The sequence below is a fragment of the Microcebus murinus genome, chromosome 8 (assembly GCF_040939455.1).
Source record: "Microcebus murinus isolate Inina chromosome 8, M.murinus_Inina_mat1.0, whole genome shotgun sequence".
Taxonomy (NCBI): Eukaryota; Metazoa; Chordata; class Mammalia; order Primates; family Cheirogaleidae; genus Microcebus; species Microcebus murinus.
The window spans coordinates 101,521,008-101,546,426 of record NC_134111.1 but is presented as its reverse complement, the minus strand read 5'-3'; the positions used below and the strand labels follow the sequence as shown (position 1 = coordinate 101,546,426).

Genomic DNA, 25,419 nt, shown 5'->3' with positions numbered 1-25,419 from the left:
CCCCTTCTTCCCTTACATGTTTCTAGGACCCTCAGCCAACTTCTGTTCCAGGAGTCCAAACGTGCTTTGGGACTCCATGGGAAGGGTGACGGTTGGCCTGCCATAAATGTCATGAGGCCCTCCTGGATTGTCCCCAGGCAGATGCACATTCTCCCTCCTGTGCCACGACCACTTCCAGCCTGGCTGCGGCCCTCCTCTCCCTCTGATGTGTCCTGGTCTGCTGGACGGGTAGATGTCTACCTTTCCCTTTAAGAACGGGTGCCTGGGTGGGCAGAGGGACAATAGGTCGGCACTCCCTCTGGACTTGGCACAGATCCTGGCAGTGGGCACACTCAGCGCGTGTGGGACCGAAGTGCACGTGAAGACACAAAGCTGGTCTCGGGTCTTTTGGGCCCAGGGTCCGTCTGACACACTCCAGGGCAAGGCGGGAATGAAATGGTGAGTTAGGGCTGAAGTTCCCTTTGCCCCATGATGCAGGTTGTGAGATGTCATCGCAGTCAGGAGCCTGCACTCCAAATGGCAGCGGAGGTTTATTCCAGTGGAAGGGAAGGAAGGGATACTGATTATTTTACAACAGTGTTTTCCTTACAAATTAAAGAGGGTTTGCATCACAAGTGTAGGATTTGGCACTCTGAGAAGACAGTTTGCATCTTACATTTGGCATGCCTAGGACATTCCTCCAGGTAAAGCCAAAAGCCAGTTCTGATTGCAGCTATCCAAGACTTTGAGCGTCTCCAGGGCTGCCCTCCGGACCCCAGGATCCGTGTCCAGCTGTAGCTCCTGGAGAGCTGAGAGTGAGCACAGAGAGGAGGAGTCAGGCCCCCTGGTCAGGACCGCACATGTGCCCTGGCGTCAGCTGCAGGCCAGGCAAGCTGACGGGCAAGAGGCGGACTTGGAACCTCCTGTGTGAAGCCAGAGGACGGCAGTGGGGCTGTGTGATTTCACACATCACAGACCTCTCAAGGCTCCAGGGCCACCCTAACATGCCAGCAAGATGCCCACAGGCCCCGCCTGCAGCACCAGGGCAGAAGCGTTTCATGAATAGCTGTGCGTGGGGGAGACAACAGGGCACAAGATGGAGCCCACCCATCCTCAGCTGTCTTCCTGGACGGTCCTCCCCTGCGCGTCCCTCCCTCTCTGTCCCGGTTACACCAGCCCCGCCCCAAGTCTAAGCTCCCTAAATGAGTTTTGGTGAATTGTGGACTCAGAGTATAATGGAGCCTCCACTACTTACAATTCCGCAATGCCGGGAAGTCCAGCTTTTTCAGATAATGTGTAGACATCTGCTTCATCATAATTCCTAAAACGACAGCCAGAGACATGCTTATCACACGAATCTTAGGTCTGCAGGCAAACCACTGCGTGCCTCCCTGCAACAGATTTAGATTTGCCGTATGGGGACGTCGGTTAGAGGTTTTCCTGGGCCAGGTCAGCAAGGAGGAAGCCTGGCTCAAAATCGGGCAGGTGGGAAGCCCGGCGGGACAGAAGCACAGTGCAGGCGTCGGACTCTGCCGCCTGTCTCCCTCCCCCTCCAGGGCTGGGGTTGACCAGGTGGCCGTCACGGTCTACCCTGAATCCAGAGACCTGTCGGCTTACCTGCCAAGTTGCAGGCAGCGATTCTGATCCTTGACAAGTTATTTTTTACGTAGGCCATGGTTTCGAGCAAGAAGCTGTAGAGAACGGCAGGCTTTTTCTGAGTCTACAAAAAACAAGCAACACACACAGCCTTGGAGGACGCAATCCTGTTCACCAAGAGTGCTCCCCTCTGTCTGACGTGTCAGTTCCCTCACAACTGGGAGGGTCTGCACAGAGAGGGCAAGCGCCCATCCCAGCATCACACAGCACATCAGCAGCTAGGTAAGTTAAGGACTGTCAGCCCCTGTTGCGTTTCTGTGGGACTCTGGAGGGGCTCTTGCATCTGTCCAGGACCTGTGCTGTCCAACACAGTGGCCACTGGCCACAGGTGGCCCTTGAGCATTTGAAGTGTGGCCAGTCTGAATTAAGAGTAAAAAGCCTCCTGGATTTTGAAGACTACCGAAAAACACCAAAATGTAAAATATGGCAATAATAGTTTTCATATTGATTACATGTTGAAATGATCATGTTTTAGTTACACTGGGTGAAAGCAAATATTACAATTAGTGTCCCCTCTTCCGCCTTTTCTGAATGTGGCTGCTAGAAAACTTAAGAAGAGACATGCAGCTTGCACCCTACTTCTGTGGGTCTCGACAGTTCACACGTAGGAAGTAAAAGGAGTCACGAGAAAGAAATCTGTGGCAGCCTCAACCCTAAGCTCCGTGCCAGAGTGTGGCCACCGGGACGGGCTGGTCCCCTGCTTCTCACCAGGACGGAGCACATGGTTGTCTGGAAAACGGCCATCCTGTCGTCCGCACTGGCGTCACTTTGCCCCGAGGGGCTCTCCAGGGACTTCCAGCCCCAGAAGTGCACACACTGAAACATGGTAGCCATGCAGGCCTGGAGGGACAAGGACACAGGGCAGCAGAGCGGCGTCAGGCCCACCGGGCCAGGGTGGTTTGCAGAGGGATGGGGCTGGCAAGAAGCCAGAGGGCAGCCCGGGAGGCACCCGGCAGAGCAGAAGGGCGGGGCTGGTGGCTCCTGGGAGGCCGCCTGGGATGGAGCCCCTGCCACCCTGAATATGGGGCTGTGAATCCATTGGTGAGCATCCCCGTGGAGGCACCTTCGGGTCCTCAGCTGTCCTGCCTGGGACCCACCCTTCCTGGGGGTCTGGGACTGGGGGCCTGGCTTGGGTGGGCAGGGCAGGGCGAGCGCCCCAGCCTCTGGCTTTGGGAGAGGGGAGGCAGGAAGACAGGGTGGGCATCTTCCCCAGGGTGGGCTCGTCACCGCTCGTGGCTCATGCCCATGCCCAAGCTTCCCTTCCCCAACCTGCCCGCCTTGGTGGCACCTTCATTACACTCCATCACCCTTGCTGGCTGCGCCCCAGCTTCTTCCCTGAAACACCCCGTCCTCCTCCCCAGTGGACTGTGGTTAGTAAAACAAGAAAGAACAACATGGGCTAAAGATGGGGTGGTGGGATTAGCAAGGAAAAGGGGTCTTTGAGTGGTGACACTCAAGCCCAGGGTTGCCAGGGACCCCACAGCAGAGCCCGGGTCTGGGCATGCTTTCTCGACCACCCCCACCCCACCCCTCCCCGCCTAGAAACCTGCCACCCTCAAGGCAGTGGAATCGAGGGGACTTGTGCCACAGAACTGGGGGCTAAGGCACCAGCTGAAAGTGACATTGAGTTCCCCTCGTGTGGGGCCAGCCCCATCCCCAAGGCTTCCTAGGAGGGGGCAGAACCGCCTCAGCCTCAGCCACTTCCCCTTCGCCCCCTCCCCAGTCTACGCACAGAGAAGCAAGAACGGGGAGGTCAAGGCGGGCGCAGAGCCTGGGGCGGCAGGTTCCCAGTGTGCGGGCGGTGGCTACGTGAGACTTGTCCTCCCCCCCTCCCACTGCCCGCCCTAGAGCAAGTGAGAAGCCGGGCCCTGAGCGGGAGGATAAGTCAGGCTGGCTCCCCTCCAGTACCCTAACAGCCCCCAACCCGGGCCTGCCCCACGGGGAGCGAGCAGGGGCTGGGACCAAGTCCTGATGCCCAAAAGCGAATAGCCAGTTGCGGAATCTACTAGAAGAAAGGGGGGTTGCACAGAAGATGCTGCAGGCAGTGGCTGGAGAAAGAAGCCACGCCATGTCCCCCCACGGAGCTGAGACGCCCCTCTCCCCAGCCATGGAGAGACGGGGTCAGGGCGGGGCTGGGGTGCAGCCCTGGGCTTCCAGAGAAGACTGAGCTGGGTGGAGAAATGCCCGCAGCTAACAGAGCTAAAGGACCTGTCCCTTTGGGGGACGGCAGGCCCCAGACGTGGGGACATAAAGACAAGGGCGCATCTTACTCGGGCCGTGTTGGAGCAGGGGTCCTGGCAGTGCAGCATGAGGGGCACCCAGGCCTTCTTCACTTCCCCTTTGAAGAAATGCTTCTTGGAAATCCGGACCACCTTTGCCAGCCTCCCAAAGAGGATGAAGGCTTTCAAACGCAGCAGCTCGCTTTCCTGCGGCCGGGATGTTACAGGGGCTGAGGCAGGAAGCAAAAAGGCCAGGAAAGCCCTCACCATTCTCCCGGGACCGTTTCCAACGCCAGGGCCCCGCAGAGCCTGCTGGGTCACTGCATCAGGGCAGAGTCACTCCTTTGGCAGGGCTGACAGTCCTCCAGGGACTTGGGCGTTACTCTGGCCTGTGACAGTCTGTTCCTGGGTGAGGGCTTGTGTAGAACATGAACACACCCCCTGCCCAGCAGCAGCCAGCACGTCATAGGTGCCCAGGGAGTATTTTTTTTTTCTGAGACAGAGTCTCACTGTTGCCCGGGCTAGAGTGCCATGGCGTCAGCCTAGCTCACAGCAACCTCAAACTCCTGGGCTCAAGCCATCCTCCTGCCTCAGCCTCCCGAGTAGCTGGGACTACAGGCATGCGCCACCATGCCCCCTAATTTTTTCCTATGTATTTTTGGTTGGCTAATTTTTTTCTATATATTTTTGGTTGGCCAATTAATTTCTTTCTATTTTTAGTAGAGTCGGGGTCTCGCTCTTGCTCAGGCTGGTTTTGAACTTCTGAGCTCAAATGATCTGCCCGCCTCGGCCTCCCAGAGTGCCAGGATTACAGGCGTGAGCCACCGCGCCCGGCCTATCCAGGGATATCTGTGGGCTGCAAGGAGTGAAACAGGCAAGGTCTTCCCTCCTGGCAGGGCTGGAGGGGCCCATGAGCCCTCAGACCCCGCAGCACTGACTCTCTGGAGCGTGGATCAGCCGGCTGGTGTGCGGGCACCAGGCGGGAGCCGCAGAGCCCTGTCTGCCCCGGAGCCCGTCTTTTCCCTGGGGGTGAGAAGCGCAAGCTGAGGGAGGCTCTAAGCGAGACTCACGTTGTCAAAGAAGACTCTGCACTGCTCGGAGATGCTGTCGAAAAAGGCCCCCACGTCCCCTTCCCGGAGCTCGGCCAGGATCTTGGCCAGGGCCTCCATGCCCTCGGCGGTCACCCCGGTGCTCCCCGGCCCCCGCAGGGAGCCCAGGCACTTCTCCAGCAGGAGCTTCCGGTACTGCTTCACCTGGGGGGCGGCAGGCCTGCTCAGCCCCGCTCCCACCCAGGAGCGCCCCAGGGGCCCCCAGCCCTGGGGACCTCAGGGCGGGGCGAGGTACCTTCCTGGGGGCGCCCAGGGCCATGTTGCCAAGCGCGCGCAGGGACAGCACCCGCAGGGCCTCGTCCTCCTCCTGCTCCGTGCCCTTCTCCAGCGCCAGCACCGCGGGCTTCAGCAGCTTCTCCTGGTGCAGGATCGGGTCGCTCATGAGCTAGGAGGAGACATCCCGCAGTCACCCCAGCGGAGGGGGGGCCACGCGCAGACGGTGCTCTGTGAGCGGAGGGAGGGTTCCCGGTGCCTCCGTTTGCTTACTGTGACAAGGGGATGGCGCCAGTGCCCGCCTCGGGGTCGTGGTGGGATTCAGTGAGGGACCACGTGGGGAATGCTAGACAGTGTTACCTGTCCAGACACAGAGGCTCACGTCCCCTTTACTTCTCCAGTTAACAAGGCTCACGTCCCCTTGACTTCTCCAGTTAACAAGGCTCACGTCCCCTTGACTTCTCCAGTTAACAAGGCAGAGTTAACCGCCAAGTGCCGGAGCCAGGCCCACCCGAGTCTGAGCAGAAACGCACGGGAGCATGAATCTCTGTCATTCGGGAGAATCGATATTGGCCTAGTACTCAAAGTGCCAAGGCCACAGGCGGATGGGGACCCCCTGGCTCGCATGTGTATGCATACGTGTGTATGCATGTGTGTGTGCGTGTATGTGTGTGTGTGTGTGTGTGCGCACATGCACATGAGCCCGTGTTTTAAAGAGTCCTGAAAAGAAAGCTAAACACCAAATGGGTGAGTCCAGGGGCGAGAGGGGAAGTGAGTCTACTGACTGCTGCTGTGTCCAGTTCTGTAATCCGCCATCGGCATGGCTGAACCCCAAGCGCCCTGTCTCCTCCCCCGACCCCCGCTCCAGCCAGTCCTGGACACCAGCATCGGCAGCGGCTTCGTGCAGCACTTCCCTCACTTAGACATTAACTGGCACCTACTAGGGGCCAGGCAGAGCGGTGAGTAAGACTATCACACCCCATTTGAAATGCCCTTCAGGATGAAGTCCAAACTTCTTAGCATGAGTTTAAAAAATCCTTTATGACACAGTCATAGCAACTTCTGAAGAATTTAAATAACTTGTTTCTCAAAGGCTGAGCCCCACTTTTGGACAGTACTAATGAGCTGGCATTTGGTGAGTGCTCACCACGAAGCCCAGCAATGCCTACATCATCTCATTGAATTCTCACCGACGCCCCGTCAAGTGGGTACTGCTGCCCCCAGTCTGGCAGATGTGGAGGTCGAGGCACAGAGACACCACGTCACTGATCCCCTGCTGCCCAGCTGCTGAGTGGAGCAGCGGGACCCTGACCTGGCCCCCGAATGCCAGCACCTGGGCCTGGCCACTGAGAGTCCCAACCCCAGACATGTCAAAGGATGCCTCTCCATCCCGTCTTCATTTGGAGGGTTCACAGAGGCGGCAGGAGCCAGGGAGGAGCCCAAGGACAGGAGGTGGCTTGGCGAGCATGTCCCAGGCTGCCTGGCGCTGGGCCGGGAGATTTTGCACAGCCCACAGCCAAGGATCGTGTTTGCACTTTTAAATGATGGGGAAAATAAATCCAAAGAGGAACATTCCATGACACATGAAAATTAGGGTTTGATCGGAACCATGCCCACGGTGTATGTATCGTCTGCGGCTACTCTTGGCCCCAAAGCCAAAAATACTTAATTGCTATGTGGCCTTCCACAGGAAGCACTTGCCAGCCCCCGTCCGGGGCTGCTGTCCGGTTCCTATGGCATGTTGGGCGTCCTTTCCCCGGGAACCCTCCAACGCTCCAGCGGCATGACAGGGTAGCCAGGCCTCCTTCCCGGCTGGCGGGGCCCCGAGGCTCTCAGAGTCCTGCTGCAGCCGGCCTGCCCCAGTGACGGCCCAGGTGCCCTCTACTGGGCCCCCAGGTTGCTGGCACCTACCATGTCCCCATCAGTTGGCTGCCAGGCTCCGCGCACAGGCCGTGTCCCAGCCTCTCTTCCCCACAGTGCCCGGCCCCGAACTACTCCCGTGATGAGTAAGGAAGGGGAAGGTGAGGGAACGAGCACTCCAAGACAGAGAGCTGGCCTGCCCCCGACTCGGATGCCCAGAGAGGAGCCATCCCTGGAGGAGCCCAGGGACCCCCGCACCCCCCCCCCACCCGCAGGGCCCACGCCCGCGCCTCACTTCCACACAGATGGCCGTGCTGCTGACGCGGCAGCTCAGCACCTGCGAGTCCATGCCCCTGAGCACCAGCTCCGACAGCCGCTGCCTGTAGCCCTCCACGTGCCGCATGCACAGCCTGCGCGGGAGACGGCGCGGTCAGGGCCCACCCAGCTCCACCTGACGCTGGCCTGGGGCAGATCTCCTAACACCAAAGGGCCTCTCCTTCCTCCCCCAAAGGGCTTGGTCAGGTGGTCGGCGAAGTACTTAATCTCCATCTACTTTTTATAAAAGGGACGGAGAATGAGGGCTGCCCCAGAGATCTGGACCTGGCAAGCAAGTCCCCGCGCTGGCCCTGCTCAAAGCCCCCTGCGGCCTCCTCTCTCTGACCTCCCATCCCCTGCTCTGAGCAGGAGGAGCCGGAAGAGAAGATTCCCGCTGTCTTGCACGCCTCCCAGGGTCTGGGACACAGGTCGAGCGGTGTGGCAGTTCCCCCAGAAATGGAACATCCCACCACTACTGGGCCGTGCCCTTCATGGGAGGCCCTCCTGTCCCCAGGAAGGGGCCTCTCAAGTCCCACCACCACCCTGTGAGAGCTGGGCCCCACCTGGCCAGCCGGCTCACGCCCTCCAGGAAGGACCCGCCGTCCTCCAGGAGGGCCCACACGGCCTGCTCCTCCAGGACCTGCGCCAGGCGCTCGCTGCCGATTCTCTTGCACAAGAGCTGCATGGACTTGATCGTGATCCTGGAAGAAGGTGGGAGCTTGTGACGCGATGCCCGGCTGGGAGCGCACAGCCAGGGGAGGCTGCCGCGCTGAGAGGCCGGGTCCTAGCACCTGCAGGAGAGAGTGGGTCCGAGAGCTCTGAAAACCACGCTGTGCTGGACACACCGCTGCCTTGCCTGCCTCCCGCCTGCCCACCGGCCCCCGAGAGCACCTCTGCAGGTTCAGCTCCTCGGGCAGGGGCCCCGTGTGGACCAGCCTCCACGTCTTCAGGTCGGGCGAGACGGCCTCCGGCCCATGGCTGCTGGCGAGCTGCAGCAGGAGGGTGTAGAGCAGGTCGGGGAGGAGGCCCAGGAGCGTGTCCTCCTGGTCCGTCTTCTGGATGAGAAGGTGGGTGGTGCACAGGGCCTGCAGAGAGAGGCGGGCGCTGAGGCTCCTGCCCGGAGAACCCCGAGGAGCCCCAGGGCCTGCCCGCCCTGCGACTCACCATCAGGGGGTCCACTGCGGCCAGGCGCCAGACGTCAGCCTTGGAGGTGGCGTTGACCCTGGGGGTGAACCGCGACTGCAGCCGGCTCATCAGGCCGTGGAGCATGGTCCGGGCAAAGGACATGTTCTCGGCCACGGCCAGCCACACCTCCGTCAGGTGGCTAACCAAAGCAGGGCACAAGGACTGTGAGCTTCCTGGCAGGCAAGACTCCCTCAGGCTGTCTCAGCAGCCCCCTGGGTAGGGGTTGAATGCTGGGGCTGGATCTCAGGGAGGTGGAGGGAGCCGCCAAAGTTTGTGTAATTAGCACCCAGGCCCCCGACTCCATGCTCAACCCCCTTTCTCTGCACGGGCTCAGAGTCCCACAGCCCTGAGGAAGGCCCGGCTCCCCTGCCGGGAGACCTCGGAGGGCCCCTCTGGCCGACTGTCTGATGACTTTGTGAACACGTGCACTATGCCCCCAAGTGCCCAACTCGTGTCAGGCTGGCACTAGGAGCTTGCTGATGTTGCGCCACCTAAGCCTCCCTTCCATCTCTGAGGAATATGTTTTAACTCCATATCCCACACGAGAGGAAACTGAGGCACGCAGAGGTTAGGCAACCTGCCAGACTGGGACTGGAAACAGCTTGGCCGGTCCCCAAGTCAGAGCCCAGGGCCCTGTCGAGAAGGGGCGTGCCCAGGAGAGGAGCAGAGGACAGAGAGGTGGGGATCTGGCAAGTTCTAAAGGGCTAAGGTGACGAGTCTAACTAGTCTAGATATAATTTAACAAGATCGAGTTGACAAAGGAGTTGAATCCACAAAACCGAATGCACAAGTGCAGGTGAGTTTGGGGTGGGGGAAGATGAGGCCGGGGCCCTGGTGGTAGGAATCAGGTGGAGAGGTGGGCCCAGCGCGCTCAAAGCACCAAGTAAAGAAGCCACGGTGGTGCAAGGAAACAAGGAAGCGGGGACCTCAGGCCTGCGATGGCAAGAAACAATTCTACCAACCACCTGTTCCAACAGGAAGAGGACCTGGGCTCCGAATGCAGCTTGGTGGACACTCTGATTGCAGTCTTGTGAACCCTGAACAGAAGGCCCGGCTGGGCCACCCCCGGACCCCTGCCCCAGGGAAGCCGCAGATCGTACGTGGGTGGTCGCTAGCTCCTGGGTATGCAGGCATCAGTGAACAGAGTGAACGCCAGTGTGACGTGGCCAGCAGGCATGCCAGCCTCACCCAGGGCTGTCCCGAACGCTGCCCCTCACCCCCACCAGCACTGCCTTCTAGAGCCCCGGCCTTCATTCCATCACAAAACCCGCACGGCCCTCTCACCGGGACCCGCCGCAGGGCTGCCCTTGCACAGAGCAGCTCCGTGCGCAGCCTGGGCTGCGTTTTGGGGGCTCAGCCCTCGTGGCCCTGGCGCCAAGGCCTGTGTTTGAAACTCTCTTTGCCTGTTCACAGCCTCCTGGTGTGACACCTGCCTCATCTCCCCGCGCTAGCACAGGCTCGGCTCCTCTGGGGATGCCTGCCCCCCTCTTTCTGGGCCCTGCTCGTTTGGGGAGACCCTCCCGGCTGCCTGTGGGGCACTGCAGCACACACAGGAGTTGACGCTGTTTGAAGAAAGAGGGGGCTGCTCTCTGCTTTATGACCGCCTGAGGGGCTGCAGGTGGGGCGTTTCTTCCCTGGAAACTTGGACAAGTCGCTGCCCTCTCAGGACGCATGTTGAAAGGAGTGGGGACAGACAGGAGCCTCGAGAGGGAAAGGGCTGCCACAGGGGATGGTGCTGGGTGTCACAGAACCGTCCCCGGGGAGCCCAGGGCATGTGGGAAGCTATGGGATCCAGATTCCAGCTCCCCACGATGAGGCTGTAAAAGTCTGGGCTCGGGATCAGTGGTTCACCGGAGGCTGGCACCTCCTACGGGACACACGGGGACAGGGTTTTGACCTGCCTCGGGGCGGGTCAGGGCACGGCCCAAGGCCCCAGGCTGCCGGGACATCTGGGGCGGTGAGCCGGGCATGCTGTGAGCTGCCGCCCCCAGGGCGCTCACCTCTCCATGGGCAGCGGCTGCCTCAGGAGCGAGGTGAGGACGGTGTCCTGGTGGTAGTGCGCCAGCAGGAGAATGCCCTCAATGAGCAGGCGCCGCACCTCGGCCTGGTCCACCCCTGGCAGGTGCACCAGGATGGCGCCCAGGATCTCAGCCACCTGGAGAGGGGGCGCGGCATCACGGGGCAGCCTGGGTCCCCCTCGGCCTCCTTCCCCCACCCCATGGCACCCCCTCCTGCGGGGACTCGTGTCCAATCAGACAAAGGACAGGTCAAGCTGCCAGCACCCTCTCCAGCGTGGCCTGTGCCTGCTTCCTCAAGCTCACTGATCAGGCCTTCAGCACGGGAGGGGTGTACTCTGGGAAAGAGCCTCAGGCCTCCAACCCACTGTCCACGCACTGTCCAGGTGACCCTCAACACATTTCTTCCTCATTCTAGAACCTATTTCCTCCTCCTCTTTGGCAACCAGGGGTTTAGGCCAGGCACGCTCAGCGGGTGCAGGCGGGGTGCACCCAAGCAGCCCAGCCCCACCCCAGGCGGCCCCTGCCCCACACGGCGCTGCCACCTTGTCCTCCAGATCCTTGACCCGCATCTGGAGGAAGGTGCCTATCCAGGTGACGGAGGCCTTGTCATGCTGTAGGTCCATGGCCCCGATGTTCTCGCAGAGCTTCTGGATGAGCGACACCACCTCGTCGCAGTTAAACTCCATGCAGACCACCTGGGAGCAGAGCAGGCAGGTCTGGGGTCTGCAGACCAGGTCTTGGGCCGACTCCCCTACCCCACGTGACCACTGCCCCCCATCGTCTCCTGCCCCAGCGCATGGCCCCAGCCCAGGCCCCCATCCTCTCTCAGACCCTGGCCGCAGCCTCCTCCAGGCATCCGCCCCTCTTGCTGTCCATGGGCTGCTCAGACCTCACTCCTCTACTTCCAGGGTCCCCCTGCCAGCCCCTCCAGGCTTAGCCAGCTTTCCCAGGCTTCTGGGGTGCACCCCAACCTCTGCACTCCTCTTCACCTGCACCCCAACCCTGCACAGGACGCTCCACCTCAAAATCTGCTATCCTCGCCCTGCTGCCCTGCAGCCCTGATGCCCCCCGCCTCGTCCTGCCGCTCCGCAGCCCCCTTGGTCCTCAGGTAGAAAGGGCCTTGTCCCCCTGAAGTCCCTAGCCCCCTGTTCTGGCAGCTCTGGGCACTTCCACTCATCACTGTCATTAGTGTGCCCGTGTCCAACGCCCTGTGCGGGTCTGTCCAGATGGTTCCAGTGGCCCCCTCCACGCTCGGTGTAGCACATTGCAGGGATGGGGAGAAGACTGCGGGGCATGTGCCAGAGGGCACAGTGGGGGCCTGACATACTGCAGCCTGCTTCAATACAGATGGCAGGAGTTGGACCAAAGGCCATGGATGCGGTGAGCCTGGGAGGCCCCGCCCCCAAGAGACAGCCTGGACCCCTGAGACCAGCCCACAGCCCATGCAGGCTTCCCAGCTGTCACCTTGGCAATTCTGGAGGATGCACAGAAAATCTTCTCCACGTCCGTGCCCCGGAGGTCCTCCTTACATTTCTCTAGCTCCTTCTCCTTGGCAGTGCTCCACAAGGAGCAGGTCTGGCTTGCTGTTGGCAGTACAGTTTCACACCTGACCCATGGGGATTAAGGGCAAACTCCTACCCTGGCTTTGCAAGCCTGAGCCGCCCTCCAGCATCCAGACATCCCCTCCCTCTGGGCTTTGCTGTCATCGTTCCTTCTGCGCAGCAGGCCTCTGCCCGCACTACCTCTCTGCACAGCTCAGACGCCTGCTCTCCCTTCAGCTCAGCTCTGGCCAGTTCTGCCACGTCCTTGGTATCTGCAAGCTGACCTTCTCCCAGGGGGTCCCCTTAGTGCCCAGCACATGCCCTCAGAGAGTCAGTCTGGACCAATGAGCCTCTCCTTCCAAAAGCTTCCATGGCTTCCTGGTGAGCTCTCCCCACTCTGCCCTCTCTGTTGGTCACCCTTGCCTGTCTCCATGCACAGAGCAGCCAGGCTTCCCTGCAGGGCAGGCTGCAGCCAACGCCCCTGGTGTGAGCCGCCCTCCCTCCCAGGAAGGCTGGCCCTTGTGCCCCGCCCTTCCATACCGTGAAGATCTAGCAGGGCAGACAGGACATTAGTCGAGGCTATACGGGTTCTTCGGTGGGCATCACAGGTGCACGGGGCAATGAGTCCGACCATTGTGCCAAACTGCCCCAGCTTCAGGGGGATCTGAGGGACAGGAGACCGGGGCTCATGCCTTTGTGCTCTCAGGCACGCTCAGGGCAGCATAAGTGGTCACTAGGAAGCATGAATGCTGCTCTGCAGGCACCGGCTGGGGCTGGGAGGCTTCCACCATCTCCTCTTGCCCACACGTCCACCGCCCAGCCCCACAGCTGGGCCCCTGGAGGCCAGTCAGCCGGGTCCGAGGGTCCAGGACCAGCCCTGAGCCAGCTCTGCCCTGCTCATAGCTCTGAGTGAAGGTGAAGTTGTTCCTGTAATGGGGCCCTGGGTTCAAATCAGGGTTTCCCCCACTCACTGGCTGAGTGGCCGGGGCAGGGTACCTCTCCCTGCAGCCCCTCAGGCTTCCTGTCTGCACAGTGGAGATAACAGTGGCACCTCCCCTTTAGGGGAATTTGTGAGAATTGGATCAGAGAAGGCAGGCGACACATCAGCGTTGCTCAGCGCTGGTCTTGGCCCTGCAGAGCTCTGCTGGGCCCTTGCCAGCACCTCCCCCAGCCCTGGACACCGAGGTCCTGCCCTTAGCCTCCCGAGGACAAGGCAGTCAAAGACTACGGAGCCATCATGTGCAGGAAAGGAAGTGTCACCAAGCCACGTAAGATAGTTCATCTGTAAAACACTACATTGTTCTAGATTTCGTGATGTTAGTGGCACCTGTCAAGCTTTGTAAAATTTGTGATTTTATGCTGATTCGTTTCTTCATTCTAAGTGAATATCCATTTTCCCAACCAATACGGTATTCATCACTACGTATCCTTTTTCTTACAAAGGGCCCCACCACACCTGGTCCCAGACCCGGCCACGCCCCACCCTTTCCCTGTGTGCTCCCATGGGTCAGGCGCTCCCACGGGTCAGGTCTCCCTGGGGTCAGGCGCTCCCACACTCACACAGACGCCAATGCTTTGGACGTAGATCTTCAAGAGATGGAGGTGGAGCTTCATGGCCTTCTCCCGCTCCCATTCTTTCTCCGACAAGATCCACTTCTCCAGGAGCTAAGGGTAGGGCCCAGGACACAGAAGCAGGCATGAAAATCCCGGGGCCAGCCCTTTCCTGGGTAGCTCTTGCCCGCCTCTTTCCTCCTACTCAGAGTCTGACTCTCAATGCTTCTGTGTCGGTCTAGAAACTTCTGGTTTTCTCCCCAGGCCCCACCATGGAGGGAGGCTGCAGGCAGGGAGAGCACGTCCCCAGCATCCTCACCAGGGTGGTGTTTGGCCCTTGTCTTTGACCGGACTCCAAATGTTTGCCTGCAGTAAAAGGCCAGGAGCACAGGACACCCAGCCCCCTAGATGCCCCGGGGGGCCATTCTGATATCAAAGTTCATTCCAGAGCAAAGAATATGACTGCAGGTGAAGTGGGTCATGCCATCGCGATAATGGTTGTTCATCCAGAGGACATAACAATCCCAAATGTTTATGCACCTAACAACATAGCTACACAATCCATGCAGCAAAACCCTGGCAGAACTGAAAGGAGAAATAAACCCACAGTGAAAGCCAGAAATTTCCGTGCCTCTTTCTCAATAGTTGATAGAACGGGAAGACAGAAAACCAGGAAGGATATGGAAAACTTGAACACTTGGCCTAAGTGGCATTAAGGAACAGCACGCCCAGCAACAGCACAATATTTTCCAAGTGCACCTTTACCAAGACAGACCATGTCTGGGCAACAAAATAAGTCTCCATCAATTTTAAGGGATTGAAAATATACAAAATACGCCCTCAGACAACAGTGGAGTTAAATTAGGAAACTAAACCAGAAAGATTTCTGGAAAATCCTCCCATATTTGGAAATTTCTAAATAGCATAGAGGTTAAGGAAGAAACCAAAAGAGGAATTAAAATGCACTTCTAACTGAAATAATATTAGAACACAATATATCAAAATTTGTGGAATCTGGCAAAAGAAAGAACAAAGTCTATAAACTTATATTGTCTCATCTTTATTTTAAGACTTACTATAACATCACAATAATCAAGCCAGTGTGGAATTGGTGTAAAGACAAACACATCAATGGAGCAGAATAAGTGCCCAGAAATAGACCCACAACATGCATGGTCACTTGATTTTTGACAAAGTTGCAAAGATAATTCAGTGGAGCAAGGATTTTCTAGCAAAAGGTGCCAAAACATGTGTAAAAATAAAATAAACTTTGATCCATACCTCAGACCATACAAAAATTAACTCAAAATATATCATAGACCTAAATGTAAAACCTGAAAATATAGAACTTCTAGAAAAAAAAAAAAAAACATAGAAGAAATTCTTTGTGGCCTTGGGTTAGGAAAAGACTTCTTAGATTTGACACCAAATGAATGATTCACAAAAGAAAAATATAAGTGAAATAATCAAATTTAAAACTTCTGCTCATCAAAAGACACTGTAAAATTAATGAAAAGACAAGACACATACTAGGAGAAAATATTTCTAAATCACATATGTGATATATCCAGAATATATTAAAAACTCTAAAAGCTCAATAACAAGAAAGCAAACAACCCAATTGAAAAAAAAAAAAAACATATCTAGCCAGTGCCATTCAAAAATGCTCAGGTTATGAGGGACAAAGGCAGATGAGCTGTCCAGGTTAGAGGAGAACAAAGACATAACGACTAGATGCAACGCATGGTCCGGATGGGATCCTAGGCCAGGGAGGTAATAGCTCTAGACCAGTGGTCCCCAACCTTTTTGGCACCCAGAGACTGGTTTCATTGAAGACAATTTTCCCCAGACTGGGGTGGGGGGTATTAGATTCTCCTAAGGAGTGTGCAACCTAGGTCCCTCGCATGTGCAGTTTACAGTAGGGTTAGCGCTCCTGTGAGAATCTAATACCACTGCTGATCTGACAGCAGGTGGAGCTCAGGCGGTGATGCAAGTGATGAGGAATGGCTATAAATACAGATGAAGATTCGTTTGCCCGCCGCTCACCTCCTGCTGTGCAGTCCAGCTCCTAACAGGCCCCAGCCCAGCACCAGTCCGTGGCCTGGGAGTTGGGGGCTTCAGCTCTAAAGTACATTATTGGGATTGTCAGTGAAATGCGAATACAGGTTGTGGATTTTTTTTTTTTTTTTAAGCACATGAATGGTGGGTAAAGGTTGTGGATTTTAATATAGCATTGCATCAATGTTAGATTTCCTGAGTATGATCATTGTACTGTTGCTATAAAAGAGAATGTTCTTGTTTGTAATGTCTACGACTAACTTTCTATGGTTCAAAAGACGTGTGTGTGGAATGAGAGAGAGAAAGAAAATGTGACAAAATATTAAGAACTGTGAATCTGCACAAAGAGTATTGCTGTACTATCCTTGCAACTTTTCAGCAAGTTCGGAATTTTATCAAAATAAAGTTATTAAAGCAATATTTCGTGCATCCCTGTTTCCCACAGTCTGGCCCTCAGGCTAGCTCCCAGGAGGGGTGGCCAACCCTGGCTCCTGCCACCGTCCCCCTCACCCGCCACCCCGCCAGGCAACTCACGTGCACCATCTCCTGCAGCCCCTTGGGGTCCAGCTGCCTCTGCAGGAGGTGCCCCATCAGCCGCTCCAGGGCGCTGCGGGCGTCCACGTGCAGGGTCTGCAGCCAAGAGCAAGAGCTGGGCGGTAAGGAGGGGCACACACAGCCACTCTCTGCAGGGGCCCAGGCCAGTGGGGAGGACCGAGGTGTGACAGTCACCCCCGTCTTCCATTTAGTCTGAGCTCTTTACACGCATCTTCTCGTGTGAAGCACAAGACAACCACTGGAGAGGAATCTACTTTACAAAGGAGGAAACTGAACTCCTAGAGCCCAGTTTACCTGACTCCTGGCCCAGGCCCTTGAGACAGAAGTGGCTGCCTGTCCACAAAAGAGTCCTTCTCCTCTACCACAGTGACCTTGGGAGACCACCACGTAGGTGGGAACTACACTTCCCAGGACCCCTTGCATGGGGCAGGGGGGCACATGACTATGTCTGGCCAATGGAACGAGGGCAAATGGCTCACAAACCTTCCAGGCTTTCTCTCCCATCTGTCCAGGCTGGATATAATACCCCCAGGATCCTGGGAGCCATGCTCTGGGCCTCTGTCAGCCCGGCTTCCTGAACAACTGCCTGCAGCAGGTCCACCCACCCCCACTGACAACTGGACTTTGCTTGGATGAGAAGTAAGCCTGGGCGTAGTGGAGTGGCTGATGCCTGTAATCCTAGTACTTTGGGAGGCCAAGGCAGGAGGATCATTTGAGCCCAGGAATTCAAGACCAGCCTGAGCAATATAGCAAGATCCTATCTCTAGAAAAAATAGAAAAATTAGTCAGGCATGGTGGTGCATGCTGTAGTCCCAGCTACTCAGGAGTTCTGAGGCAGGAGGGTCACCTGAGCACAGGAGATTGAGGTTGCTGTGAGCTGTGGTGACATCACCGTGCCCTAGCTAGGGCAACAGAGTGAGACCCCATCTCAGAAAAAAGGTGGGGAGGGGACGGATAAATGGTATCTTGCTAAACGACTGAGATTTCAGGGCTCATCTGTTGTAGCAGCTAGCATCACCTTACACTCACTAATAGTGCCTGCTCCACCTTGCTGCCTCCAACCACTCAAGAGTGGTTCAGGAAGGTGGACTCGAGGCACTGCCCATGTCAACATAAACTTCAAGGTCCTGACCTAGCAAAGGAGGTGGCCCAGAGGAACCTACCATAATGGACTCGTTGTCCTCTTTGGGGGGCGGGAGAGAAATTACAGAATGTATACAGATATCCATCAGCTCACTGTTTTCCTCTGTGGAGTAGAAAGGCTTCAGCTTGCTGGGAAAGAAGCAGGGACAAGAGGGGTGGTCATGGGGCTGAGCCCATGCAACCCCCCGCTCAGGACAAGCGAGAGACCAGCTTCTCCATTGGGGGCTCAGGTGTGCGTCCCTCCCCAGGGCACCTGGCTCTGCACAGCCACCAGTGTCCAGTGACTGTGTCTGTGCTTGAGGGGAGCCTCAGTGGCGCAGGGCCCCTCTCCTACTTGCTGTTCCCTGCTTTGAGCCTCTTAATCTACTCCCTGACTACAACCAGGGGATCTGCCCTCCCAGGCTGCTCCTAGTCCAAGGGTTTTTGAGCCTAATACTTGGACCAGCAGCACCACCTTGGAGCTTATTAGAAACACAAAATCTATGGCCCCATCCCAGACCTACTGAGCTGGAAACTCTGGGGGTGGGAGCCAGGCATTTGGGTTTTAACAGACCCCCTAGGGTGGTAGCTGGCTGATCGACTTGTGCTGTGTCTTCTCCTGCTATCGCTTCATTACGAGTGCTCAAGCGTGTTGCGGGTTAGAACCACCCAGAGAGCTTTTGTAAGGACCCCCCAGGGCCGTGTCTGGGCTCCAGGGTCTGGCATGGGACCTGGGTATCAGAACTGTTCAAAGTTCCCCATTGGCTCTGTTGTGCTCCCAGAGCTAAGAGCCACCATCTACTTTACTTTAAATTTCTGCTCCCCAAAGGTGTGTTGTATTTTCTCCCTGCTGGCAGGACCCAAATCCAGTCATTCTGTTTAAGCCCAGGTAAAAGTCAAATGCCAACTCCTGCACCAAACCCTTTGATAGCCCCTGTTGCACAGACTGAGTTGCATTTTATTAGTAGCCCCCTTTTTTGGTCTTAGATTTTTTGGGGGAATTCACCTGCAAATGCATTCCTCTTTTAGCTTGACCTATAATTCTGTTTGTATGTGTTTGTCTTGTCTCTAAGTTCCTAAAAGGCTGGGACTAGTACGTATTTCTTATGTATCTCTGTGTCCCCTCGGTACCCAGCATTAACTGAACATGTGCTCAGGTGACGTTTGTGAAATGTATTTAAAATCTGCCTGTTTGCTGCAGCTTAAAGCAACAGATAGTTCTGCTAAAAGCCTAGGTGATGACTCTTCCCCTGCAGGTGAAATATTCCTGGAGTTGACCCAACCACTTCAAATACTAACTAACTTTATGAACCCGTAAATTCTTCCCCCTTCCCCCTCGCCACCAATGGGTTGGCAGCTTCAGGAAGGTCAGCCTTGAGCATTAGATCGCTTTGCAGAAACCATAGCAATAAAGAGTTGACCGAGCCCATTGACTGACCGAGCCCAGTTCATCCTGAAAGTCCCTGTGACCGTCTTCAGTGTCACCACTGTGATTTCTTGCTCAAAACATCCCCTAATCAACCGAAGAACAGCCCGCCCACCTGCCATTCACCTCCCAATCCAAAGAGGAGCCCCCAACTCGCAATCCTGCTGAGTTACGGAAAGGAGCTGGTGGGGACAGACCCCACCGTCTAGGCTGGCCGCTGCCCCAGCGAGGTGCCTCCGAGATCCCTGCTGCAGAGGTGGGGTAGGGCAAGGGAGGTACAGCCTCCCAAGGAGCACCGAGGGATGGGCTCGGACTTCGTCCCACCCTGGGTGCAGGCACGGGCCGGCTCACCTCAGGTGCGAGAGGGCGTCCATCGCCATGGTCCGCACGGGAGAAACCAGGTTGTCAATCGGCTCCGCCCTGATGACCGCCTGCCCAACACAAGCAGGGCAGTGAGCCGCCGGCACCCAGAGGTCCGGCAAGGTGAGGAGCCGTGGCCTCTGGCTGACAGTGACGGTGAAGGCGGCAGCACTCACCAGGGTTAGTGCAGGAAGACCTGATGCTCCCCAAAGTGCCCGAACATCCCATGCCTCTTTTCAGTTCCTTTTAGGCTCATCTGGCCTTTGGCATCTTAGGGGAGGCAGCAAAGCAGGAGCGGGGCCCTAGACTTGCCCTGCCTGAGCCCAAGTGCCAGTCTCTGCAGGGCAAGACCTGGTGACCTGCTTCACAGGCTGGGCCAGGCTGGCCCACAGCTCCTGGCCCCGTGCGGGAGCCACAGCAGCGCCCATTTCCTTCCTGGTGCCTCCTGTCCACCCAGCTCGCTTCCCGCAACGGCTGCTCCCAGCACGGCGGAGCAGCTTCCAGGGGCCAGGGTGGCGGCAGGGACATGGGTGGAGAGGTCTGGGGAAGAAGGACACTGGCTGTCCCACAGGCTCCATCAGCCTTTGCACAGTTGACATGTTCTACGTCTTATCAGCGTTCTGGGCAAATGTCACAGTAAGTCCTGCCTCCAGCCAATCCCTGCCCCTAAGTCCCTCCCCTGGGGAGACACCAAGGCCACAGCCGGGCCAGCCCGGTGGGTTTCTGTCTACCAGCCCCTGAACCAGCGGGCACCGCAGGGCCCAAGACAGCCGGGTCTTCTCCCTGGCTTCTAAGCCGTTGCCTGGCTGTGCAGCCTTATCAGATACAAAAATCGTCCCCAGAACTCCTACAACGACACAGATCGAAGCAGAACTGAGACAGGGAGGGCTTCGGAGACCTCCGCAGACAGCTTGTCCTTCAGATGCCCTCAGGAAAACCTCTGACGGTGGGGAGGCAGTCGGCAGAGTTAGGCCCCAAACCTCAGGGGCCGAGGAGGCCCTCCCCTGGCTCACCGTTACGATGCCGGTAAGAGCCGTCTTCTGGGCGTACTGGAAGTCCTCCAGGTCCTTGATGCTGTTGACGGCGTTGGTGACCTGCACGACGCTCTTCATGAAGGCCATTTTCAGGGAGACATTCTGTGCCCGGGAGAGGGAGAGGAGGGTCGGGCGTTGGTGAGGGAGCCTCTGAGGAGCCCCGGCTCTGGTGCCCCCCACTCCCGTGGGCAGCTCGGGGGCGCCTCCGGGACCAGGGCCACTGAGCCCTGTGCGTCACCGGAGAGGCAGGATACGCCATCGGGATGAAATGATTTTCGCTTCTACAACCTTGAGGACGTCATGCTGAGTGAAATTAGCCAGACACAGGAGGACAGCTATTGTCTGATTCCGCTTGTAAGAGGTGCCTGGAGCGGCTCAACTCACAGGGACAGGAAGCGGGACAGCAGTCGCCCGGCTGGGGGACCAGGGAAGGGGGAGTCAGCGTTTAACGGATACAGGGTTTTGGTCTCGCAAGATGAAGAATTCTGAGGATGGATGGCGGCGACAGGTACACAGCAACGTGAATGTACTTGATGCCGTTGAACGCTACGCTTAAAAATGGTTAGGGTGTAGGCCAGGCGCGGTGGCTCACTCCTGTAATCCTAGCACTCTGGAGGCCCGAGGCAGGAGGATTGCTCGAGGTCAGGAGTTCGAAACCAGCCTGAGCAAGAGTGAGACCTACTATAGGTCTCTACACTAAGTCTCTATACTCTCTACTAAGAGCATCTCTACTATAAATAGAAAGAAATTAATTGGCTAACTAATATATATAGAAAAAATTAGCCGGGCATGGTGGCGCATGCCTGTAGTCCCAGCTACTCGGGAGGCTGAGGCAGAAGGATTGCTTGAGCCCAGGAGTTTGAGGTTGCTGTGAGCTAGGCTGACGCCACAGCACTCACTCTAGCCTGGGCAACAAGACTCTGTCTCAAAAAAAAAAAAAAAAAAAAAAATGGTTAGGGTGATAAATTTTATGTTATGTATGTTTTACCACAGTTTTTGTATATAAAAATAATGTTTGCTTTATTCTCTGTTCTCTGTGTTTTCTCCTCTTTGCCATTCCAAGAAAGTAATCAGTCGTTTCACCTCTCATCCCTTATGACAGGGCCTGGGGCAGGTGTCAGGACGGGCAGAAGGAGGAGTGGGAGAGGCTGGGAAGAGGTGGGGCTCACCTTGTGGCTCCTGGGGACCCACGCTCACCCCACCTGGCACTCGGGGAGGGGCTGCCCACACCTCCCCAGCCTGACACCAAAGCACAGAGAACAGCACATCTGGGCAAGGGGCTTCCCAAACGCTCTACGGAGGTAGGACCGAGATGTCTCCCGGGTGGGGCTGGGCTGGGGGGGCCCCCGCAATGGCGGGTGTGACTCTCCACCAGCCTGGCCCAGGGAAGGCGTCCCCCGGACAGTGGGTGGGAGGTACCTGGCAGCTGCTGGAGTAGTGGTGGATGATCTTAGCGGTGATGGGGCTGTCCACGTGGTTGAGGAGCATCTGGGGGTGGCAGTAGGAGGCCACACAGCTGTACATCACCATGAGTGCGCTCTTCACTGCCTCCCGCCTCCAGGGGTGGTCCTTCTGCAAGGCCGACCAGAGAGAAAGCACTGCTGGGGGAGAGCTGGGGCTGCCCCAGCTGCACGTGGGACGGTCTCTGTCCACACGACCAAAGGGACCATTGAGCCAGTGGAAGGTGCTAAGGTGCTTCCTTCCACTATTTTTTGGGTGCCTGAAATGCTCATGCATTTATTCATGCATTTATTCATTCATTCGACACCTCTGTGTTGGTCACCTACCACACACCAGGCACTGGGCACACAGGGGTGAGCAAGACAAGCCAAAAGCCCAGCCCTTGGGAGGCTTCCACCGGGCAACAGCAGCCAGGGCCACCCTAGCTGTGAACAGGAGGTTCACGGGGACACCCCCAGACAGAGGCAGCTCGCATGCTCCATGCCTTCACCTGCCCGGCACTGCTCCAGGCCAGGCACTCTTGCTGCTGGGGGTCCAGTGGAACCCGACAGCCTCAGCCCTGCCTCCCAGCACACACACCATCTGAATGAGCACCCAGTGGGAGGTGCTGGAGCCCACCAAACCCCAGTGGACAGGGCACGGGGTGCCCATGCCCTGCCAGGCCATGAGTAGGAGTCTGAGGCTCAGATCCCACTTTGCAGAGACTCTGGGGCAGAAGCCTGACACCCTCTGGGACACTCTCAATTCTCTCCATCCAAATGACAATCCCAGGAAAAGGGCCTGAGGGCAAAGGCCAAAGCCTGAGACATGGGCCACTTGGGATGGTTTCCCAAGGGGGGCTCAGCCAGCCTGTGGGACACCCCCTGGGGTGCACAGGGGCGGCCTCCAGATGCCGGGGCCACAGCCTGTCTGGGTCCAGTGCTGGCCTCACCACTGAGCAGCCACCTGCCTGTGGGAGGCCTCAGTGTTCTCACCCGTACGACACTGGGCCACAGCCCCGTGGACTCACCGAGGCAGAGCTCCCACGAGGAAGGCACCCATGGAGCCCTACCTGAACAGCGTCTTCGGATCCTGGGGGTCTGGGCGGGGCCTGGGACTCTGCACATCCAACCCACACCCAGGGAGCCCTGACTGGGGGTCTGAGGACACCCCCAAGGGGGAGACCCCTTGAGGATGTCTAGTCCTGGGAGGCCACCCTGTACTCTCAGATGACCCTTTCCTGTCGGAGGAAAGGCTCGGGGGCATCGTTTGGGGAGCAGGAGGCTGGAGGGGGCGTTTCCTCCTGAGATCTAGAAGGGGCATGGGGAGGGGGAGAGCACTGTGCTAGGAGGCCCCGGGGGCCTAGCTGTGGAGCGAGGGCGCCGTACCCGCCAAGCACCGATCTGCCAGGACTGCTCCGACTCCTGGATCCTGTCCTCGAAGTCGTGCAGCACGTTCAGCACCGTCTTCACCTGGCCCCGGGCACACAGCCCAAAGCACAGGATCACGCCCTGCAGGGAGACCCAGCCGGCTGGGGTGAGGGCAGAGGAGGGGCCCACACACGTGTGCATGGACACACACACATGTGTACACACACACATGCAGGCACATGAATACACACGTCCCCCAAGAATCCACGGGGGTCTGGGGGACAAGTGGGGACTGCGAGCGCCCTCACCTCCCGGTCGAAGTCGTTGCTGTAGTCTGTCTTGTACAGCAGCTCCAGCAGCAGCACCTCCACCTTGCTGGCCTCCAGGCCGGTGGCCAAGGTGAAGCCCAAGGCTCGGTACAGAAAACCCTGGAGAGGAAGGAGGGAGGAAGGTGCTCAGGCCTCCCCATGCCCGCCCTCCAGGGGGCGCTGTCGTGCACAGATTGCAACAGTCCATAAGTTTTTGTTTGTTTGTTTTTTATGTGCTCATATCTATGCATTTTGTATATTCCTTAAAATAAAGGTTCAGGTTAGTCTGGGGGCTCTGACTGCGTAAGGGCAGGCATATTGCACATGCTAACGGTGGAGGCCAAACTCTTTTCCCATAAAAGCTGGATCAACCTACACTCCCACCCACAGATCTAAGAGTACCAATTTTCCCATGAACTTTCTGACATAGGTTATGCTCAGTAAGAGGTGGCACATTTTCGTTCTGATGCTTTTGATTATTAATCATGCCGATCATCTTTCCATACTCTCATGATTCATTTTATATAGCTCTTTGAATTTCTGGCTATATTCTTTTTCTCATTTTTTTGGTGAATTTTTTTCTATTTTTTATTCGTAATAATTTTGTCTGTATATTTGGAAACATAATGAGAGCAATGGTGTATTATCTAATTTAATCCTCACAATAACTCTATAAGGTAAATAGTATTATCGTATTTAGAGATGAGAAAACAAGCAAGAAATAGTAGGACCACACAGAAAACTTCATATTTATAGTTTATCTCTTTTCCTTTGTCCTTTTTGGTTTTTTCCTAATACATATAAAAATATTCATCAATATATTCTTCTCACCCATACATGGTTTATCTTCTTTTGTGCACTTAAATCTTTGATCTGCTATGGAAGAACAAATCCTTCCTCGATGTGCTTCTTTTTTGATATGTTCTTATTTTCTTTCATTTTCTCATTTCAATGAACTTAGAAATAATCTTGTCAAATTGTCAAATTGCCATAAACACTCCTTTAAGGGACTTGACTAGGAATAAATTGTATTATAGATCAATTTCAGAAAAATGGGAACTTTTACCAGATTACAATTTTCTATCCAAGAACAAGAGACTGTGTCTATATTTTCAGGTGTTCTTTTTGTTTCCCTACCCTACCCCGTCGTAATTTTGTGTTCCTCACATTGGTTCCACATACTTCATATGTTCAATATTTTATTTGTTTATGTATTTTCCATTGTGTTGTTACTTTGAGTGGGATCTTTTATTTCTTTCTTTCTTTTTTCTTTTATCTTTTTTTCTTCACTTGGCATCCTGGCTCTGAGATGAGTGGGGTCTTTTATGTTATATTTTACATATTGTGTTATTTGTATATAAGAAAGATAATGATTTTTGCATATTACTTTTGAGAAAAGACTGGCTCTACTATTGGGGATTATGAGTCTGGAGGCTGTGGCAGCCCCCATCCCCCTGCCCCCCAAGGGAGTGGTGAAGAGGGGAGAGTCCTGAGGAGGTTCCTTAAGCTGCTGTGTCTAATTGTGCCTTTTAAAGCCATCTGGGACAACAAAATCCTTTTTAAAATTTATTTATTTTTTTATCTTAAGCTAGATGAGTTATTATATATGGTTTAAGTGTATGCACTTGTTTATGAGATACTACATACAACTTCCTTTCAAGTGGGCCTTAAATCAACATCTGATTAAGACCTTATACCTACAAACTACAGTGTTTAGCTAATAGGTGATATCTGTAAGATATTCTTTGCTATTTATTATTTTACATACTAAACAATGAAGGGTATATATTTGAATGAATTCAATTTTTAGTTGACACTTATAAAAACATTTAAAAACATATTTATGGAGATACAATTCACATATCATAAACTCGCCCACCAATTTAAAGTGTACGCATTCAATGGTATATTTGGAGTTGTGCGACCATCATCACAGCCTAAGTTTGGAATATTTTTATCACCCCAGAAAGAAACTCCACACCTATTTGTAGTCACTCCACGTTTCCCCCAGTTGTCCACACCTGACAGCCACTAGTCTACTTTCTGTCTCTGTGGATTTGCCTATTCTGGACACATTCCATATAAATATTATCAGAATCA

At 55.8% G+C, this 25,419-nt stretch overlaps 1 protein-coding gene across 1 annotated transcript in view; it reads right to left on the bottom strand.

The window, feature by feature from the left end:
* Positions 1–511: 511 nt before the first annotated feature.
* The window catches only part of MROH2A (maestro heat like repeat family member 2A), a 45,718-nt gene continuing 20,810 nt past the window's right edge, over positions 512–25,419 (bottom strand). Inside the window, exons 19-41 of the mRNA XM_012791573.3 lie at positions 23,320–23,439; positions 23,030–23,152; positions 21,621–21,773; positions 20,181–20,303; positions 19,159–19,238; positions 17,423–17,531; positions 16,239–16,334; positions 13,656–13,760; positions 12,636–12,759; positions 12,019–12,137; positions 11,097–11,249; positions 10,537–10,691; positions 8,516–8,675; positions 8,243–8,436; positions 7,915–8,052; positions 7,332–7,446; positions 5,199–5,348; positions 4,925–5,107; positions 3,906–4,061; positions 2,344–2,475; positions 1,597–1,699; positions 1,235–1,300; positions 512–788 (exon numbers count right to left, since the gene is read on the bottom strand). Coding sequence (XP_012647027.2) covers positions 667–788; positions 1,235–1,300; positions 1,597–1,699; positions 2,344–2,475; positions 3,906–4,061; positions 4,925–5,107; positions 5,199–5,348; positions 7,332–7,446; positions 7,915–8,052; positions 8,243–8,436; positions 8,516–8,675; positions 10,537–10,691; positions 11,097–11,249; positions 12,019–12,137; positions 12,636–12,759; positions 13,656–13,760; positions 16,239–16,334; positions 17,423–17,531; positions 19,159–19,238; positions 20,181–20,303; positions 21,621–21,773; positions 23,030–23,152; positions 23,320–23,439 — 2,979 coding nt within the window. The 3' untranslated portion in view covers positions 512–666. The remainder of the gene's footprint in view (positions 789–1,234; positions 1,301–1,596; positions 1,700–2,343; positions 2,476–3,905; positions 4,062–4,924; positions 5,108–5,198; positions 5,349–7,331; positions 7,447–7,914; positions 8,053–8,242; positions 8,437–8,515; positions 8,676–10,536; positions 10,692–11,096; positions 11,250–12,018; positions 12,138–12,635; positions 12,760–13,655; positions 13,761–16,238; positions 16,335–17,422; positions 17,532–19,158; positions 19,239–20,180; positions 20,304–21,620; positions 21,774–23,029; positions 23,153–23,319; positions 23,440–25,419) is intronic.